The sequence below is a fragment of the Chinchilla lanigera genome, unplaced genomic scaffold (assembly GCF_000276665.1).
Source record: "Chinchilla lanigera isolate Chin_1 unplaced genomic scaffold, ChiLan1.0 scaffold00036, whole genome shotgun sequence".
Taxonomy (NCBI): Eukaryota; Metazoa; Chordata; class Mammalia; order Rodentia; family Chinchillidae; genus Chinchilla; species Chinchilla lanigera.
Window position 1 is genome coordinate 65776 of NW_004955437.1, and position 18849 is coordinate 84624.

At 53.0% G+C, this 18849-nt stretch overlaps 1 protein-coding gene across 2 annotated transcripts; it reads right to left on the reverse strand.

Moving 5' to 3' along the window:
- Positions 1 to 7059: 7059 nt before the first annotated feature.
- Positions 7060 to 18270, reverse strand: Ddx39b (DEAD (Asp-Glu-Ala-Asp) box polypeptide 39B). 2 transcript variants are annotated; one of them, XM_013516926.1, is made up of 11 exons: positions 18157 to 18270; positions 16092 to 16424; positions 15184 to 15311; positions 14818 to 14910; positions 11772 to 11955; positions 11413 to 11531; positions 9353 to 9484; positions 8193 to 8302; positions 7954 to 8098; positions 7703 to 7850; positions 7060 to 7264 (listed from the first exon to the last, which is right to left on the reverse strand). In XM_013516926.1, exons 2-11 carry the CDS (start codon positions 16300 to 16302, stop codon positions 7248 to 7250), a joined length of 1287 nt encoding a protein of 428 aa, XP_013372380.1. In that variant the 5' UTR covers positions 16303 to 16424; positions 18157 to 18270; the 3' UTR covers positions 7060 to 7247. The 2 variants fall into 2 exon arrangements, with proteins under 2 accessions (XP_013372380.1, XP_013372379.1); XM_013516925.1 differs by lacking the exon at positions 7060 to 7264 and having other exon boundaries at positions 7373 to 7850.
- Positions 18271 to 18849: the final 579 nt, after the last annotated feature.

Consider the following 18849-nt stretch of genomic DNA (forward strand, 5'->3'; position numbering starts at 1 on the left):
GGCCGCTGAGTGGGGACGACCTGCAGGGGGCGACACAGGAAGAGCCCTGGAAGGGCCAGGACCCACGCCCAAGGAGGTGAGGCTGTCCCTGCATCCCTGCGCGGGTCTAAGGAGCGCTGCAGTTCCCCACAGCGCTCTAGGCTGTACTTTCCCAGGTGGTAGATCTGCGCCTCCAGGCTGGTGTGCTTAAAATCACCTTAATTTTATAGCCATGAGTCCAGGACAGAACCTCAGAACTATAGGGCTGGCTGAGCGAGGTGGCATAGGGCTGTAATCCCAGTGGCAGCAGGCTGAGGCAAGAAGATTGCTGGGAGTTCGAGGCCAGCCTGGACTACAGAGCGAGACCGTGTCTCCAAAAACAAACAAAACAACAACAACAAACACAAAACTCCACAGAGTAGAGATTCCAGGACCCCCACTGGGTACCTGAGTTTCCAAACAGCACCGACCCTATCTGTATTGTGAGTTTTGCCATATTTTACATATGTACCTATGATAAAGATTACTATAAATTGGGCACAATAAAAAATCAACAGCAATAGCTAATAAAATAGAAACATTTAAATCATATACTGTAATAAGTGTTAGGTAAACTATGATTTTCTTTCCCTCCCTCGCTCTTTCTCTCTCTCTTTCTCTCCTTCTCTACCTGTCTCTCTCAAAACTATGGATGAATGGAACAGAATAGAGGATAAAGAAACCAAGGCACATTCAGCCATCTGATCTTTGACCAAAGGACCAAAAACCTATGCTGGGGGAGAGTTAGCCTCTTTAACAGATGGGGCTGGGACAACTGTGCACAAGCAGAAGATTCAGTCTAGATCCATACCTCTCATCACGTACTAATATAAAATCAATATGGGTCAAACATTCAATGTTAGAACAGAAACACTTCATCTACTGGAAGATAAAATGGGAAAGACTCTTGAAAACATAGGCACAGGCAAGGATTTTTTTAAACCAAACCCCAATTGCACAAGAGGTAACACCAAGAATCAACACACAGGTCACATCCAGCTAAAAAGCTACACAGCAAAGGAAGCTACCAGCACAGTGAGGAGACAGCCTCCAGAATGGGAAGATGTCTTGTAGCTGTTCCTCGGTCAGAGGGCTGACATCTGGAATAGATAAAGAGCTCAACAAGATTAGATCCCCTCCAAATAAAAGACCCCCTGGATAAATGGGCGAGTGAAATGAACAGACACTTCTCAGAAGTACAAATGACCAATAAATACCTGAAAAAATGTTCCACGTCTCTACATAGAGAAATGCAAGTTGAAGCAACACAGAGACGCCCTCTTCCTCCACAAAGAAGGACTAAAGGAATGAGTGATCAGGAGTTTGCAAAATCTAATTCCCCACACCAAAGAGACTGAGAGCACAGGGAAGGTTCCTACCTTTTTTTTTTTTTTTTTTTTTGATAGCAGGAATCGAACTCAGGACCTTGCGCTTACTGAGCTAAATCCCCAACCCAGGGTTCCTACTTGCAGTTCTCCCAGGTGTTGCAATCCAAGGACCAAGGCAGCCAGCAGAGATGGAGCCTCAGAGAGGCCAAGGGATCCTGGCCTCGACTCTCGGTGAATGACGTGAAGGGAATAATTACGAAAATTTATATTTGAGATGAATAATGTTAGAGAATCACAGTTATTTTCTTCAGGGTCACCATGATAGTCTTTAAAATAAAATGTCATTTTTTAAGTGATGACTGCTGAAATATTTAGGAAAGATGACATCAATACCAACATTGATTTTCAAATGCTTCAGCAAAAATTGTAGAAGTATAATTTATGTACATGAACCAAGTGTGACAAAACACTAAAATAACTAGATCTACAGCAGCCATTGCACTGGTCTCTCACACTTAGAGATCTGGGAGCTCTCATCACCAGCAGGAAGCAGGCAGAGACTGGCAGATCGGGTCCTGTGATCCCCACGCCCCCAGTGACCTCAGACAGGGGAGACCCAGGAGCTGGGAGGAGGCGGGAGAGCAGACGGAGCAGGGCTGTGCACGGGTTGTGCAGAGGAGCACCCAGAACACTGGGAACCCAGGGAAATAGAGCCAGGCAGGGAGAGGACACAGGAGTCGGTCCTGGTGGGTGCCGCAGACAGTGGGCGGGGCTGGCCACTGAGCCCCACTTCCTAAAGGTCCACAGCACCCGCAGATGCTGCCACCCCTTGAACCAAGCCTTTACCTGCGGATCTCTGGGGGACACCGGAAGCCGACTGTGTTGGGTGGGTGAGTATGGTGTTAATATTATCACTTAGTTATTGCAGACTGATCAGGCCCACAATCTCCCGAGTGAGTGGATGGTGAAGGCTTACATAAATGAGACAAATGAAATAATTTCAGGGCTCCAGGAGATTCCAAATCCTCTACCACAAGTCCGGATTCTGGGAGCTAAGACCAAGAACCTCCTAGGCAGCCCCTATTTATTGTGTTATCAAACAAAGGAGGGGAATACTGAAGAAAATGCAGGAATCTGGGCAGGACTTAGGAATCCCTCTGAGGACATCTCCAAGTAATACATTATGTTAATTTAGGAGAACTGCATTACCTTCAGGAAGGCCTCCACCACAGGAGCAAGAGGTCTGCAGCTGCAGTCTCCTCTTAGTGCGCTGTTTGGAGCCAAATGTCCTGAGCTGTGGCCTTACCTTGTCCTTTGAGGCGTCCCAACTTCACAGGCCAATACAGGCCTCAGGGGGACCAGTGACTCATAGAGGTTCACTTACTGTGCTCCTGCTCAGAGCCACTCCCTAGCGGTCTCCACTAGGTGAGTGTGTTAGCCTGTGAGGCCATGTATTTATTCATTTATTCACTCCACGAATATCCTTGCTTCCTGCATCTTATCTTCCAGAGGAGACTATTGCTAACAAAATCAGTATTTCCTCACGTGAGTAAGGGGCTGTGATCCAAAGCCAAGCAGGAGATGAGGGGAGCTGCGGGCCGCAGCAGGCGGCAGGCCAGGAGGGCGCCCGCAGGGACAGGGGAAGCCTGGCGGGCAGGTGAGCTCCGGGAGAGGAGCCTCCGGCTGGGGCAGCTGAGCCGGGCCGGGATACCTGCCTGGGCTGCAGGAGCAACCGCGCGTGGCCCAGCCTCATGGTCCCAGACCTCCTCGGTGTAAACTGGGAGGTGGGAGACAGGGTCTGCAAGGACAGGTAGCACAGTTCCCAAAAACCCTTCAAGAAGCTCCACAGGAATTGCAGGGCAAATTTCCTCCCTCCCGGGCCCCAGGCCCCAGGCCCCAGTCCGGGAAGAGCACGCTGCAGTGTCTCCTGTGAGTCCTAAAAAGCAGTGTCGCGAATGCTCCAGCACCTGCTCCAGTTGGGAGCCCGGGAAACAGGGAAGGAGAAGGTTTCTGCTCTCCGGGGGCTGGGGTGTGGTCATCTGGGGTTGAAGGGATGGCAGGGAGGAGACAGGAACCCCAGGGAGGGCAAAGGGCTCCTAAGCGCACCTCTCCTTCAGCCTCCGCATACTCTCGACCTGGCCCGGGGAGACTCCAGGGCTGCTCAAAATCCGCCCCATCTCCCACTGCGCCCAGCCCCGGGCAGCTTCTCTGCCTGATGCCCGGCTCCGCCCCTGCGCCCAGCCGGGATCCAAGCGCGGTGTGATTGTGCCCCCGTGTGGACACGCGGCTGAGAGCAGGACGCCAGTTCTGGTCCCTCCCACTCAGCTGGGACCACAGAGGTCTCACAGGTGGGGGCACCAAGAAAGGGCTCCGGAACCAGGGAGGTGACACCTTCGTATGTGAGGTACAGGGTCTGACCCGATTCCCAAGACCTCGTCCAGTCCGTGACCACAGGGCAGAGGGAGGTCCCTGGCCCACAGCCACTGGTACCCAGGTCCAGGGTGGACCCACACATGCACGAGGGCCGTCTCCGGGGTGAGTCCTTGGACTACAAGTCCCTGTCTCTTGTCCACTTCGGCTCCAGGGCTGGGGTCCCCTCCCCCTGGGGTCAGTCCGTTGAGTCTCTAGCCTGGGGTCTCAAGGAGAAGCCCTCTCCCAGGTCCATCTTCATACGTTCCACACGAAGGCTGCGGGGTTACCCCAGTCCTGCCGATCCAGTGGGCACTGCAGGGGCCGTCAGCATAGTGGCCTTGGGTGGCTCTGCAGCCCCTTGACCTTGTGGACGATGCTTCTCACGTCGCATTTGTCCCCGGCTGAAGGCAGGGCCCTCCCAAAGCAGAGGCCAGAATTTCCATCTGCATGACCCATGCACGCTACCAAAACTCAAGAGAACTAAAAGTAAACATGCACAGCAACACAATCCTTGGTGATCTAATTCCCTTCTTCCTTCCTTTCCACGATTATGAGATTCACAGCTCATCCAACACATTTCCGCTGACCCACAGCCCCACACTTTCTTCCGCTCTCACAGATGAGCACAGCCTCAAGTCGGGCTCCAGGGCCCCAGGCTACCTACTAGGTATAAAACTGGGGGTTAGTTCACTTCGAAGTTTATAACCTAAACCAGAACTCAGAGAGCTGAAATGCCTGCTGTTCAAGAATTGTTATTGGAGTAGCACTGAGATTGTCCTGCAGAAATCTCACTTGGAGCTTTTTTCCTGAACGTGTCTAACCTCGCTGTTAATTAGAAACGAGGTTTAGCCTCGGTGTCAGTTGTGGGTTGCCTGACCTCACACCGCCTGGATAGTATACCTGCGACAGCAGCAGTTTGGGCCTTGGATTTGTCAGTAGACTGTAAGCCACGCGTGCAATATGGACATGAGTTACCCACAAGCCTGTAACTAAGAGATGTGACAGAAAACCATCTGCCCGAGAACTTCTACAGGAGCTGATGGTTCTTTACCACTGGATGTGAGAACAGGACAGCAAACAGAGAACAGCAGGTCTCTGGCCTCATCTACTGGCACTTCTACCCCAAGTTAGAGAAGCACCAACCCCCAGGATTTCTGCCTGCCTTGCTCCTGGCCCCTCTTCTATGACGGGGGCTGTCTTCCTTGCAGATCCTGAGCGGGGTCCCACAGACTGGGAACTAGGGAGCAGCCTGTCCGGTACCCAGAAATCCTGGCTTCTGAGGCAGGTTTTTCCAAGGATCTTCCCTTTCCTAAATGACCAAACCTGAGACCATCCATCCTTCAGTCACCTGTGTCCACAAGGCCATGCCCCAAAAGGACACTCCTGGGCACACTGCAGGCAACTCAGCGTCAGTACACGAGGTTCTCATGCAAACGTGTATACGAGTCTGTGTACAAGATGTACACAGATGTGTACAAGATGTGTACAAGATGCAGAGGAAGTGCTCACTGCCTCACCGTCTGACACCTGGCTCACGTCAGCGTCCAGGGTGCTCAGACCTACTAAGGGCGGCAACCCCCACGACACGCACTTCCAGACCAGGACAGAGACCAAGGCTGTGCTGGGGAGGTGAGTTGAGGAGCAGCAGTGAGTACTGCAGCCAGGCCCGATGAGCTCTCAAGGTGGATGTGGACACAAACCCTCCCGGCTCTTCCACCACCAGCCATGCAGCCCTGCAGCCCTAAGCACATTCAGCCTGGAGCCGCCCACAGATGCCACCCACTGAGCAGAGTGACAGCACCAGAGCCAGGTCACCTGCGAGCCAGCCCGATGCCCACACCACCCAGCGGGAGAAGTCACACAAGACAGCGCTGGGCGAGAGACGCAAGGGGCGGTAGGCTGGACACCGGCATTCTGAAGTTCCCTCTACACTGGCAGAAACCTGTCTTCTGCCTGGAACTCAAGTCCCGGGGCTCTGAGCAGGAGGGAAGGCGGGGCAGGCAGGGGCCGAGCCTGGCAGGGGAGCACTGAAGTGAGGCCAGGCCTGCAGCAGGCCGGGTCTCCATGGCTGTCGGGCACTCAGCTCCCTGCCTCACCGACCATGGGCAGGGGGAGGACCATGGCTGGTGAGGCAGGGAGCTGAGTCTGAGACCAGCCACAGTCCTCCTCCCTCTGCCCATGTCACTAGCTGCAGTCACCTTCGCCTTCTGTGGCCCACCTGGCCTTGTCCCCCAGGAACCCCAGTGCTGCTATTCCCAGAAGCCAAGGCCAGCATGGAAACAGACCAGCTCCACAACTCTGAGATGAGCTCACCTCCCAGGGTAAGTGGCACCAAGGGCGAGGGGTGGAGGTTTGTGCTAGCACAGGAGTGGGAAGCCCCTCGATCCCTGCTGAACCTCCACCAGCCAGGGCTCCTTGCCTAGTTCTCGGCTCCATGCTTCACCCTAATGCCCCACCCCGACTCACAGCTGCCTCCCCACTCTTTCCCCAGGTGCAGTGGCGTCCTTCCCCAGGGATTTCTGCCACATGTAGCCATTCATGACTTCTCAGAGGGGAGGGGCAGCCCAAGCGCAAACTTGGACAAGGAGCTGGAGCCCTGGGAGCAGTGAGGTCTCCCAGCCTGTGGCTAGGACAGGAAGCTGGGGCAGAGGTCAGGTGAAGGTGCTCCTGCAGCAGGAAGACTTCAAGATCTGCAGGACTGAGCAAAACTGTTTCAAAACTTAAAAAAAAAGCAAAAACTCTCAGTGCTCCCTGGGTCAATCCCAGTACAAGACCATCTCTCAAGGGTGTAGGCGGGACCTTCTGAGCCAGAACACAGCACAGCTTTCAAGGGATCTCACCCCATGCCCCGACAGGGACTGCTGCCCCAACACCCTCCACCAGGGACCCCAACCCGTGCCACCTAGGGCCCAAGCTGAGAAGTCCTGGGAGCAGCAGTTGGAGCCGCTGCAGGCCCTGCTTGAAGGGCAGGAGAGTTGGGAGCCCCAGGCTCTGCAGCTCAAGATGCAAACGCTGAAGCAGCAGAGGCGACGCCTAAGCTCCCTCCAGTGCCCACAGCCACCAGAAATAGCGCTCGCCACCCCAAGGCACCCTCCAGAGACCCCCAGCCAGGCCACTGAGAACCAGGAAGGCCAGGGTAGGAGAGAAACAGAGCCCCCCGCTCTGCAGGCCCAGCCCAAACCCACCCTGTCGTGCCCCACAGCAGGGTCCAGCGCTCACAGAATTGTCCCCTGGCTCAAGCCCGAATGCTTCACCATACACACAATGAAGGGTGCAGCACCTAAGAGATACCACAGACACATTCATGTTCATTTTTAGTTTTGTTAAAAAAATGCTGATAAACCGAGTTGGAGCTTAGGAGTGGTGGTGATGCAAAAGGAGAAGCCTGGGGCCAGGGCTGGCCAGGGCAGGGGCAGTAGTGCCGCCTCCACCCCCACGCCCACATCCTCTCCTGCACAGATCCTGGCACATTCTTCGAGGGCGAGTCCTCTACCGAGTCTGCTCAACTGAAGAGAAACACAAGTGTTAGAATAAGCACAGAGGGGCTGGGGACTTAGCTCAGCGGCACAGCGCCTGCCTGGCAAGCACAAAGTTGTGAGTTCGATTCCCGGTACCAGAAAAAAAAACAAAAAAAATAGAATAAGCACAGAAAGGCCGAACTCCAGGGAACGCAGGCTCGTACTGTACACGGCTGTGTATTGTGTGGGTTCCAGGACAGACCTGGGCGTAGAGAAAGGGAAACCATTTGACCACAGAAGGAAGGAAGGGTCCCTGCATGGAAGTCAACACATCCCAGCATGGCATCAAAGAGCAGGAGGCAGGAAGTGGCCACGTCCCATAATGCATCAGGTGCCCACTGTCTACACAAGGGACCCAGGACAAATACGCTCAGGACAAGGGCACTCTAAGGAGTGCGGGGACCTCTCCCTGGGGGCCATACTCACTGTAGGAGGAGATGTCTATCTCATCAGGCAGCTCGCTGATGTTGACCTCAAAGCGGTCCTGCACGTCATTGAGTATCTTGGCGTCATTCTCATCCGACACGAACGTGATGGCCAAGCCCTTGGTGCCAAACCGGCCTGCTCTGGCCACCTGTAGGCGACAAAGGGAACACTAGACGACCCAGGAGAGGGACGACACCCAGAGGAGAGGACATCAAGTACAAGGGAGCAGGTCACCCTGGTGTGCAGCTCACCCGATGCAGGTAGGTGTCAGAATCCTCAGGCATGTCATAGTTAAAGGCTATGTTCACCCGCTCGATGTCCATGCCTCGGCCGAACAGGTTGGTAGCCACAAGAATTCGGCGTTGAAAGTCTTTAAACTGCTGATACCGAGAAAGCCTTTGTGAGAAAGGAAATGAGAAAAATGGTTGAGTCCCTTCTTGGGCTGGCCCCTTGCCTGCGCAAGAGCCCCACGGCCTCCCGTCGCGCACACCTCTCCTCCTGGGGCATCCCGCGGTGGATGGCAATGGCTGGGAAGTTCTGCTCCACCAGGAGCTGGGCGAGTGCGATGCACCGCTGCACGGACTTCACAAATATCACCACCTGCGGGCGGCGTGGTGGGGCAGGGCCAGGAGGGGAGAGACGAGTTAGGAGCGAGTCTTCAGGAATTTTAGTTTTCTAAAAGATCCTCGGTCCCTCTTATTTTCCATCAGATTTCTTCCTCTGCGCTAGAGAGAATTTAACCTTTCTGGGCTCTGACTTTCCCCTAGCAGGCTGGCCCGAGGCAGTGTGAGGAATGGTAACCTGCACCGCCAGCCACGCGGTGCTAGGAGACGAGAGGAGGCTGCCTGATGGACGAACGTCAGGCATCAGAACGAAGGTCTGCAAAGACCATGACCGAAATTCCAGCTGACACAACTAACAGTAAGGGGCCCAGCTTTGATTCCAGAAAGCAGTTTTTAGTGCAAACGGACCACACAACAGGTAAAATGATGGAATGCTTTTCTTCCATAAGGAATAAAGCGGCCGGGGATATAGCTCAGCAGCACAGCGCCTGCGTGGCAAGTGCAAGGTCCTGAGTTCAAATCCAGGTACCAAAAACAAAACAAAATAAGGATTAAGTACAGATTTAAAAACTCTTAAGTGACCAAAACAGCTTTTTACACTGACTAAAACCCTTCCAGGATTTTACTGAGGCTTATTGAACTGGAGCTCTTTCTCACCCATGAATTTCAGTCACAGAACTGAGAAGATGCTTCTTCCACCTGGCTCACATTCAGGTGCCAAGAAATGTCCCCTCTGAAGCAGATTCTCCGTCACACATGCTGGTGCGGGCCTGTGACCCTAGCACCCCGGGAGGCTGAGCCAAGTGGACCACAAGTTTGAAACCAGCCGGACAAAACTCCAAAGGACTGGGGATGTACCTTGGTGTGCAAGCCCTGGGTTCAGTCCGCACACCATCAGGGTTAGGGATGCAGCTCAGTTAGGGGCTTGCCTGGTATGCACACACCATAGGTCTGATCCCCAGCACCAGAAAACACACAAGAAAATTCTAATATGTGGCCCCTCAATAAAGACTACTCAATACGCAGGTTTCTGCCGTAGCTGGAGAACGTTCCAGGCTCATCCCCTACCGGGCCTGGAACAACTGACCTGGTTGAACTCAAGAACATCCAGAAGGTCAAAGAGCTTGCGGTTCTTCTCGTTGTCCTTCAGTTTCACGTAGTACTGCTGCAACCCGTGCAGCGTCAACTTCGTCTCATCGTCCACGAAGATCTCCATTGGCTGAGGGGGAGGAGGGTGGGGGACGGGAGGAGGGCAGAGTGGGGGGGTTAAACCTGGGGGGGTGGAGGAAGCTGATCTCCAATACACCCCATGGGGGGATGGGAGGAGAGAGACTGGAAACCCCACCACCACCAAAAACACCCGCTTTCCCAGGGTCTCCTTCACACTCCGTCTCATCTGCTTCCCGTCAGTTGAGTTTTAAGAATGCCCAACTGAAAACTCATGGGAAAAAGAACTTCACAAAACAACAGCAGGGGAACCACCCAACACCAAGGGGCAGCATCTCCCACGGAGGAGGTGGAGGGCAGACAACAGTGGCAGAGGATGCACAAAGGCGGGACGTGATCCGAACACCCGAGGACCCTGGGAAACAGTACTCGGGTCAGAAACCTGCGTGGGAGAGAGCTCCAAGCCCGCGGGAGAGGCGAGGACTGCTCCATTTTACTTTCTCTCCACTACACAGTCTCACGCATTTAGGAAGTGGACATCACGATCAGAGGGTACAGTGCACAGTCAAAGTGCATCTCAAGAAGTAAAAATTCCTTGAGATGAGTCACAGCTTGCTCCCCGAGCACAAGCAATGGTGTGGATGACATTGGTCTCTAAGGGTAAAACCATCGACGGGTTTACAGGGAAAGTATCAGTAACTGGTGCTAAAGAAAAACAAATAGAGCAGCAACTACGCACCCATTAAAAAATAAAAACACAACCCTTGAAAGGAGTACAGAAAGTCAGGAACTGACACAAGCCAGCTCCAAGTCCTGACCTCCCTAGCCCTCCCTGCACCATCTTGCAGGACCTCATATCTTTGTACCATCTTAGGGGACCAAGATGGAAAAGGATGGCTCACAGGAAAAACTAGTCCAGTGCTTCAGCCGCTGAGCTATATCCCCAGCCCAACAGGAAAAACTAGAACCCTAGGGAGGCGGGCGGGCCAGCCAGGCCTTCCAAGGCGCAGTTCACACCTCATTCTGGCCCAGGCAGTTAGAGAACTTTATCATCAAGGGTAGAGGCTGTGGGGGGGCGCACCCCACTGCTCAGTAGCTGCCCACAGCCGCCCGCACAGCCACGCGGTTCCGGCTCACTGGAGCTCTGCACTGCACTCTCCCCACCCCTCTCCACTGAGTACTGAAAAGCAACTGTTTTAAAGAAAAAAAATCCACCACCCCACTTAGGACACCCCTCCCCAGCACGGATGGGGCACACGGGGCACAGCTCGTGTGAGGTTCAGGAAGAAAACCGGGCACAGAAAAAGAGCTGGTTTGGTCCTCGGCCTCCTGGTCAGGGTCCCCGCGGCCTCCACCGCCGCCGTCCACTGCTCGGTGTCCGCTCCCGCGTCGCCCGCCTTGCTGCTTCTCTGCCGCCAGCTCGCGTCTCCGCGGACCGAGGCTCCGATGGTGTGGGTTTGAGGAGGGGTGGGTGGGAAGGGCAGGGGCGGGGACCAAGGGGCCTGAGGCCCCTGCCCCGGTGTGCAGGGCCACTCCTCTGAGCTGTCTTCTTCTCTGGCCGAGCCCTGCCTGCTCCTGTCCCTCTCTGCTCTCCTGCCGGGGAGCTGCGCATCTGAGCAGAAGGCTGGCTGCTCGCTGCCACCTCGAGGTGCGTGGCTGCAAGGGGCTGCACAGGTGAAGACTGGGCGGCAGGGCAGGATCCTGCCCTCCCCCAAGGGAGAACTGGTTCAGAAACGTTGGGCTTATAAAGGTGGACAGCTCCCCGCTCTCTCCTTATCCCGACCAAGTCTTCCGGAGGTTCCCTAGCCTTTGCGCAGACCCTAGCGCTGGCTGTCTCTCCTCTCTGTCTCTTCCAGGAGTCATCGCTCTACGGCACTGGCCTCCTTCTGGTCTGAGTATTGGGAGTCTGGAGGAGGAGGGCGAGGAAGGGAGGAGGCAGCGGGCGGGGAGTGGAGGGAGAGAAGGTAGAAGGGTATTTACATCTTGCATGAACTTGCGGCAGACTGGACGAATCTCTTTGCCCAAGGTAGCACTGAACATCATGACCTGCTTCTCATGCGGGGTCATGCGAAAAATTTCCTGGACATCCCGACGCATGTCTGCCAGGAAAACAAGAAATTACAAAAGAGAAGAAACACCCGCGATGATAAAGACCAAGGGCCCTTGGTTCAGTCCCACCCACCACCAAAAACAGGCAAAACCCCAAGGGTCTAGGGAGCACGGAGCCCTCAGCCACGGTGACGGTAAGAGTCAGCCTCGCAGGGCAACGCTCGCATCCAACCGGCATCATCTGGCACCAGAGGCAACTACTGGACAGCGGCCGCCCATCCGCCACTCACCGAGTTGTTCAAGCATCTTGTCACACTCATCGAGGATAAAGTGTTTAATGTGTTTGAGGTTGAGGCTCTTATTCCGAGCCAGGGCGAGAATGCGGCCAGGAGTCCCCACCACGATGTGCGGGCAGTTCTTCTTCAGTACCTCCTCGTCCTTCTTGATAGACAGACCACCAAAAAACACTGCGACCTGCAGGCCAGGAGGAGTCTCACAAAGAAGAAATCCAACTCCCAGAGCTCCCATTCTGTCAGGACAATTCTTCCGATCAACTCTTAGCATACTTAAGAATAAAAACTTAAAGAGTCCACCTCACGTAAAATTCTTTTGCACGCCCAAATATTGAGGCAACAACAAAAGTGATTTTCCCAGCCGTATGGCCGTGGAAGCAGGCAAGACCAGCATTCAGAGCCTACGTCCCAATCGAAGTGACGCACGCTCTCAGGCCAGGCTTCAGTTTAAGAATAAGGACAGCAAGAAACCTTCACAAAGCTAATAGACGGTAAGCGTGAGACACTTCTAGCTGAATGGCTGCACCTTAGACCGTATTCTTCAGAGAAATACACCGCACACACGTGTGTAAACGCTGAACTGTCTCTGGTCTGAGAAACAGAAAGTGCAAATAAGGACCAAAATGTCTCACAGATATTGGGAGATGGGAAGAAAATGTTTAAATGAGAAGGAGAACAAGGAGGGGGAACGGGAAGGGGAGGAAGGGACAAGAAAAAGAACACAGAAGGAAAAATGGAAACAAAGCTTTTGTAAATAAGGAGGGGAAGAGGGGCTGAAGGGAGGGGACAGGAATGGGAGAAAAAGAAGTGAGATGTATCATGTGCAGGTATAAATTCCCTATGATGAATGTGATCATTATGTGTATCTAAAATGCACCAACAGAAAAACCTCACACACACACACACACACACACACACACACACACACAGAAAAGCACACAGGCTAGGCACAGTGAAGCATGCGTACAATCCCGGCACTTGGAAGGCCGTGGCAGGAGAATGAACAATTCAAGTGCCATCTGGGCAGCTAGCAAAACTCTGTCTCAAAATACAAAAAAGGCCGAGGATGTAGCACAATTTGAAGGCCCCAGGGTTAATCCCCGTACAAACCCCCTCCAAGAAAGCATGGAATGTCAAGTTGTTCTAAATGAACTGTCATATAAACTCCCAGTTACTGATTCGGGCTACATGTACTTATAACCCATGATGAAACCATTAGGGGAATACTTGATAAAGACCTGAGCCTTAATACCAAACAAGAGAAACTGCTTTCCAGTTCTAAGGGGGAAACACTCAAGGGACCAGACCATCAAGACCCTAATTCTCGGGAAGTCCCCCCTGCCCTGGGGGAAATCTGAAGCCACGAGTGAGTAATGAGGAGGCCGGGTCTGCGGCAAAGTAGGACAGCAAGCATCACCTAGGAGAGATTCTTGCCGGAACTGTTTATCAGTTAAGCTTTCCAACGTAAATTTCAGCTGCTAAGAAACACTAGGAGAAGAGCGAGCTGAACACCGAGGGAGTAACCACAGGAACCAGAATGGGGCGTTCCGTACGGCTGGCCCAGTCCCCGACCAGGCAGCAGGAATATGTGAAGTACGGGTTAAGTAAACACAATTTCTATCTGCCTTTGTGTTTTTTCAACAGAATCTGTGTTTCTCAAGGTGACTTTGAACTCCTAGGTGCAAGTGATCCTCCTGCCTCAGCCTCCCAGGGAGAAGGCACTACAGCTACGTGCACGACTGCACCCAGTCTCACTGGATCACAACATCCATAGTCTCTTGAGAGGGACTGAGCTGGGCCTACAGAGGGGGATGAAGCCTCACTCACTGCCCAACTCAAGAAAGAATATAAACAATTTCCTGGTTTTCACCACTTCAAATCAACCCACGTACTCAGACTGCTTGGTGTAGGGACAGAAAGTACCTCCATCGATGCTGGCCATTTGAGCAGAGGTGAACACTCGGCCTTCGGGTCACATTTCAAGAATTAACACAGTTTTCAAAATATTAGAAGCGTAAACAAACTAGTGTTTCATAAAAAGAAGTCAGAAAGTATATCAGCCAACAAGTTAAGAAAACGCTGCCTAGGATGGGGAGCAGGGCTCAGAGGTGGAGCACTTGTCTTGCATGTACAAAGCCCGGTTTCAAAAACCCTCAGCACCATTACAATGGGGGAGGGGGGGAATGTCTTCTGTGAAACAGGATTGCATGTGGGAGAGCACACACCATTTCATTAAGGTGTTGTGAATTACTTAAAAACAAGTACAGCTACTGTTTTAATTTTTAAGAAATTTTCAGTTTAAGGCTATGCCTCCCTCGAACACTCCTAGCTCCTCTCAACTATAAAGTAGGTCAGGCGTGGTGCTGTATGCCTGTAATGCCAGCACTTGGGAGGCTGAGGCAGGAGGATCGTTGTGAGTTTGACACCAGCCTGGGCTACAAAGTGAGCTCAAGGCCAGCCTGAGCTGCATATCAAGACCCTGTCTCAAAAAGAGAAAGAAAAGAGAAAGAAAAGACAAGAAAAGAATGAAGTAATAATAGAAAATTGTAACAATTTGAACAAGAAGTGTGTTCTGCACTACAGCCAGGATGACAGGAAATCATCAATCGGTGCCTATCACTGCCAGCTGCATAGGAATTGCAGTGTGTTGTCGTGTATTTTTACACTCAGCAAGTCTGGACAGGACCATGTAACCTGTATTACCATGAAGAATGATGCTGAACCTACTGGTGTGGTTCCTACCAGTGTGGCACAGATCACCAGGGCCCAATCACAAACTCTCATGAAACACAGGTGTATTTGCACCGTTAAAAGCCAAGGCGAACTAAAGCGTCTCCAAAATTAAACTATAGCTAGCATCTCTGAGATTGTAACAGAAACCAAAGAGCCGCACGTGCTGGTAAAACCCTTTGCACACCCTGGTCTGCAGGAGCTTCCTGCCAGTTCCAGCATGCTACGGCTCTTGCACAGGTGTTTAGCACAGTTTCCAGGGCTTGGGACTCCCCACACCCCCGCTCCCCCAGGGTCCTCCCAGCCAGCTCACCTTGACGTTGGGCATGTATTTAGAGAAGCGCTCATACTCCTTGCTGATCTGAAAAGCCAGCTCCCTAGTGTGACACATCACCAGCACGGACACCTTGGAAGGAAAGCAGGTGGAGATAATCACAGTAAGCACACACCCTTCATTATTCCCTCGAGGGAAGTGACTGCCACAAAAGCCTACCTACAGATCATCAATGTCAACCCTCAGATTTGAATAATTAAGCCCATGCTTAATAGAGAATATTCCTCCTGGCTGTCAGGTGACCCTGACCACCTGAGCCGTAAGCACTCGTAGCTCCGTAGACAGGCCAGGATCCCGTCCCACCTGGTCCTAACCAGAGCCCTCCCTGACCCTCCCCAAGCACACCTGCCCGGTCACTGGCTCCAGCTGCTGCAGTGTGGCCAAGACAAACACCGCTGTCTTTCCCATGCCTGACTTGGCCTGACACAGGACATCCATTCCTAGAATGGCCTGAGGGATGCACTCATGCTGGACTATAAGAAAAAAAAAAAAAAGAAAGAAAGAAAAAATTAAGACTTGTCTCCAGACAACTTCACAACCTTCCTCACCACACCAAACCCATTTCTTCCCACTCAGTTCTCCAAGTATTTTCCTGGTTCTTGCCAACTTCCAGGCCCTCTGCACCTCTCTGTGCCCTGGCCACATTAATCCCAAATCAAACCCTCCTCGCTCCTTCCAGCTCTCTTCCTCCAGGTCCAGACCTCCCCGGCGGTGCTAACGACCCTCCTGCGCCTCCCACAGCTCACCTTCAGCGCTCCTGGCTCTGTCCTTATTTTTCTTAAACTGTAACAATCCATGACATTTCAATGCCTGCCACAGGCCATCTCGCCTACTTAGGTTGCCATGCTTTGGGTCACGTAACCCTGCAACCTTGAACAAAATGAAGCACTTGGTACCTGACCCAAAAAGCCAGCTGTTTTCAGACCAGTCAAAAAGGTTCCAGAGACCAGAGCCGGCCTGGCCCAGAAGAGGGAAGCTAAAGGCTTGACCAGCCCTTTCTGGAAATTTAACAGCCAAAATGACAAAGTTAAAAACAAGCAAACAAGAAGAAAAGCCAGGCACATCGGCAGTCCTCTGTCTAAGCTGGTTCTGGATTACGACAAGGCTAGAGAAGCCTCTTCACTGTTAAAAGACAGTTTTTGGTCCTTATGTCCTGTACTATCCTAAATACAAATCATGACCATCTGAAGAACCACCTTTTGTGTCCAGCCCCTGAAGGGCCTAGGGCCCTCTTAGGGGAACAGAAAATGTACCTTCGGAGGGATGCTCAAAGCCACAGTCAACAATGGCCCGGAGCAACTCTGGCTTGAGCAGAAAGTCACGAAAGCCAGAGCTATGGATGGAGACATAGGAGCCCTTGACATCCTTCTTGGCAGGGGCCTCGGCCCCATCTCCCCCAGCTGCTGTCTCCACCTCATCGTCTTCATAGTCCAAGAGCTCGTTGTCCACATCATTCTCTGCCATGACTGGCCGGCAGAGGGAGGGGGCGGGGCTGCGGATGAGTTCTCCCAGAGCCGGCAAAAACAAAGGGGAGCGGGAGGGGATGAGGAAAGCAAAGGGAAAGGAAAATACTTCTGACAGAAGAGCTAGGAAAACAGAACAAAACAGAGCACACGTATCAGTCAGGAGCACACTTTCACCACTTCTCCATTCCCACACTCTTCCTACTGTCCCTAAACTACAATACCTGGGAAGAAAAGTTACAAAGAGACACAACACCTACAAATAAAAAGCAAGTGTAATAGAAAAACGTAAAAACTGGCTTCAGAGGACATGGTTCCCAGCAAGATTGTGGCTCACAGTAGCAGAAACCAGTTAGTTTGAAGCCAATTTAGAAATATGGTATTGAGCCCAGTGTGGTGGCGCACACCTGTAATCCCAGCACTCGGGATGCTGAGGCAGGAGGATCGCCCTGAGTTCAAGGCCAGCCTGGGCTACATACTGAGTTCAAAGCTAGCCTGAACTACGTAGGGACACCCTGCCTCAAAAAATAAAATTTAAAAAAAAAAAAAAAAACTTTATTTGTACATAGCAAGAATGAAAAAAGAGCACCAGGAAAAAGTGAAAAATATCAATGACTTAGGAGAGGTGAAGATGGAAATGACAAGTCCTCTAACACCCTAAGGGAAGACCCTGCGCTTTCCCTATCATTTACCTCAGCCCTGATCCCTCACACGGCAGCCATCAGTCAAGGGTGATAGATGAAGGTCAGCACTGCGCAGAGCGCTCACTTCTCAAAATGAAACATCATGTGGCTGCCATTCGCCTCCCCCGCCCCCCCGCAGCTCTCCACCTCCCACTCCTCAGGATCCCCCTCCATCGCTTAAGAAATCCTGCATAGCAGGGCGTGGTGGCGCACCCCTGTAGTCCCAGCGCTCGGGAGGCTGAGGCAGGACGATCGTTCAGAGTTCGAGGCCAGCCTGGGCCGCAAAGTGAGCTCAAGGCCGGCCTGAACTGCATACTGAGACCCCGTCTCAAAAAAAAAAAGAAAAAAAGAAAAAGAAAAGAAAAGAAAGAAAAAGAAATCCGATGTAGGGAGAAAGAAATCAATAGTAGGGAGCAGGGGTCAGAGAAACGGCTCAGTGGCAAAACAAGAAACAAAGGGGGCCTGAGGCTGTGGCTCAGTGGAGCGCTCGCCTCGCAGGCCACAGGGCCTCGGCTCAGCCCCCAGCGCTGCAGACACCAGTAACAAAGTGTAACATAAAAACTAGGTCACTGCAGAGACAAAGCTTGATAAAAAGATACAGGATCTCCGTTCCAGCTTTTAACAAAATGGTTACCAATGGTCTCACATTACGCTTGGGCGCCTAACGTGCTAAAAATATCTTCTAGAGACACAATGACACCCTGGTAAACATTTGGAAACAGTTTCAGCGAAGACCCGGGAAGCCCAGGGGGAGAGGTCCAGCGGCCCCGCGGGCGGGCTCCTCCTCCTCCTCGTCCACTCCGGGAGCAGCAGGCCCGGGGGAGGGCGCGGAGAGCCCCGCCCCCACAAGTACCCGGCCCCGAGGGACACCTGGCGCCGCCTCTCGTCGTCGCGGGGGCCTCGGGCAAGCGACTGACCCGCTCAAAGAGCCGGGAGCAAAGAGCGGGAACACAATGGCGCTGGCGCCACCATCTTGGATTGGGCCCTTCTTTCTTCCCTGCCTCCCTCCAAGAGCGCTTTGCTCTAGAAAAGGATGAAAACAATGAAAATAATATCCTACTAAGCCCCAGCGACCAGATCATCGCCTGAGCGAGGTATATCAGGAACCCGTGTGGCAGGATGAACGGGATGGACCACAGATGGAGGCGGATGGTGGTGAGGCCAAAGCTTACCTGAGCAGGGCAAGCGCGTATGGCGGCAGCGACAGCGACGAAGGAGGGAAGCAACCTTCACTTCCGGTTCCAGGCTTTCCTCCACCCCGGCCTCCCGCCTTCTCGCCCGCCAGGGCGCAGGCGCAGGGTGCCGGAAGAGGACCTTCTGCGATTCTGTAGTTCCGCGCGCTCCGGGGTTTCCTTTGGAAAATGCCTGTCAGAAAAAAAAAAATGGTAAAGCCCCTTCTAAGTCCTCCGCTACTTCCACTAACAGAAGACGTAAAGGTGACAAACGTGTTCCCTTGTCCCACTCTGTCCCACGCCCTTCGCTTCTTCGTTTAGGCTTCTGCCACCCAGGTGTTGTGTCTGGGCACCCCTCTGGGGGGCGCGCCAAAAACGGGTTGGTGGGGGAACCTGCGAGTTCCCACGGGGTCCTTGTCGCGCTGTCAAGGTGACCCGAGGGCCGCTGGGCATGCGCAGAGAGAACAGTCTGGCCCCTTTTGAGAAGACGGAATAAGCAGCTGTCGGGAAACGAGTGAGGCGCGCTTGGGAGTCCAGCGGCACTGGCTCAGAATTAAGTTGGCTGATGTAGCTAAAGCCCTTACCTTGACGACCAAGGGCTGTGAGTCAGGAATGAGAATCTAACTCCTCAAGTGTTAAAACTAAACGATAAGCCAGGCGTGCTGGTGCACACCTGTGATTCAAGCACAGGGA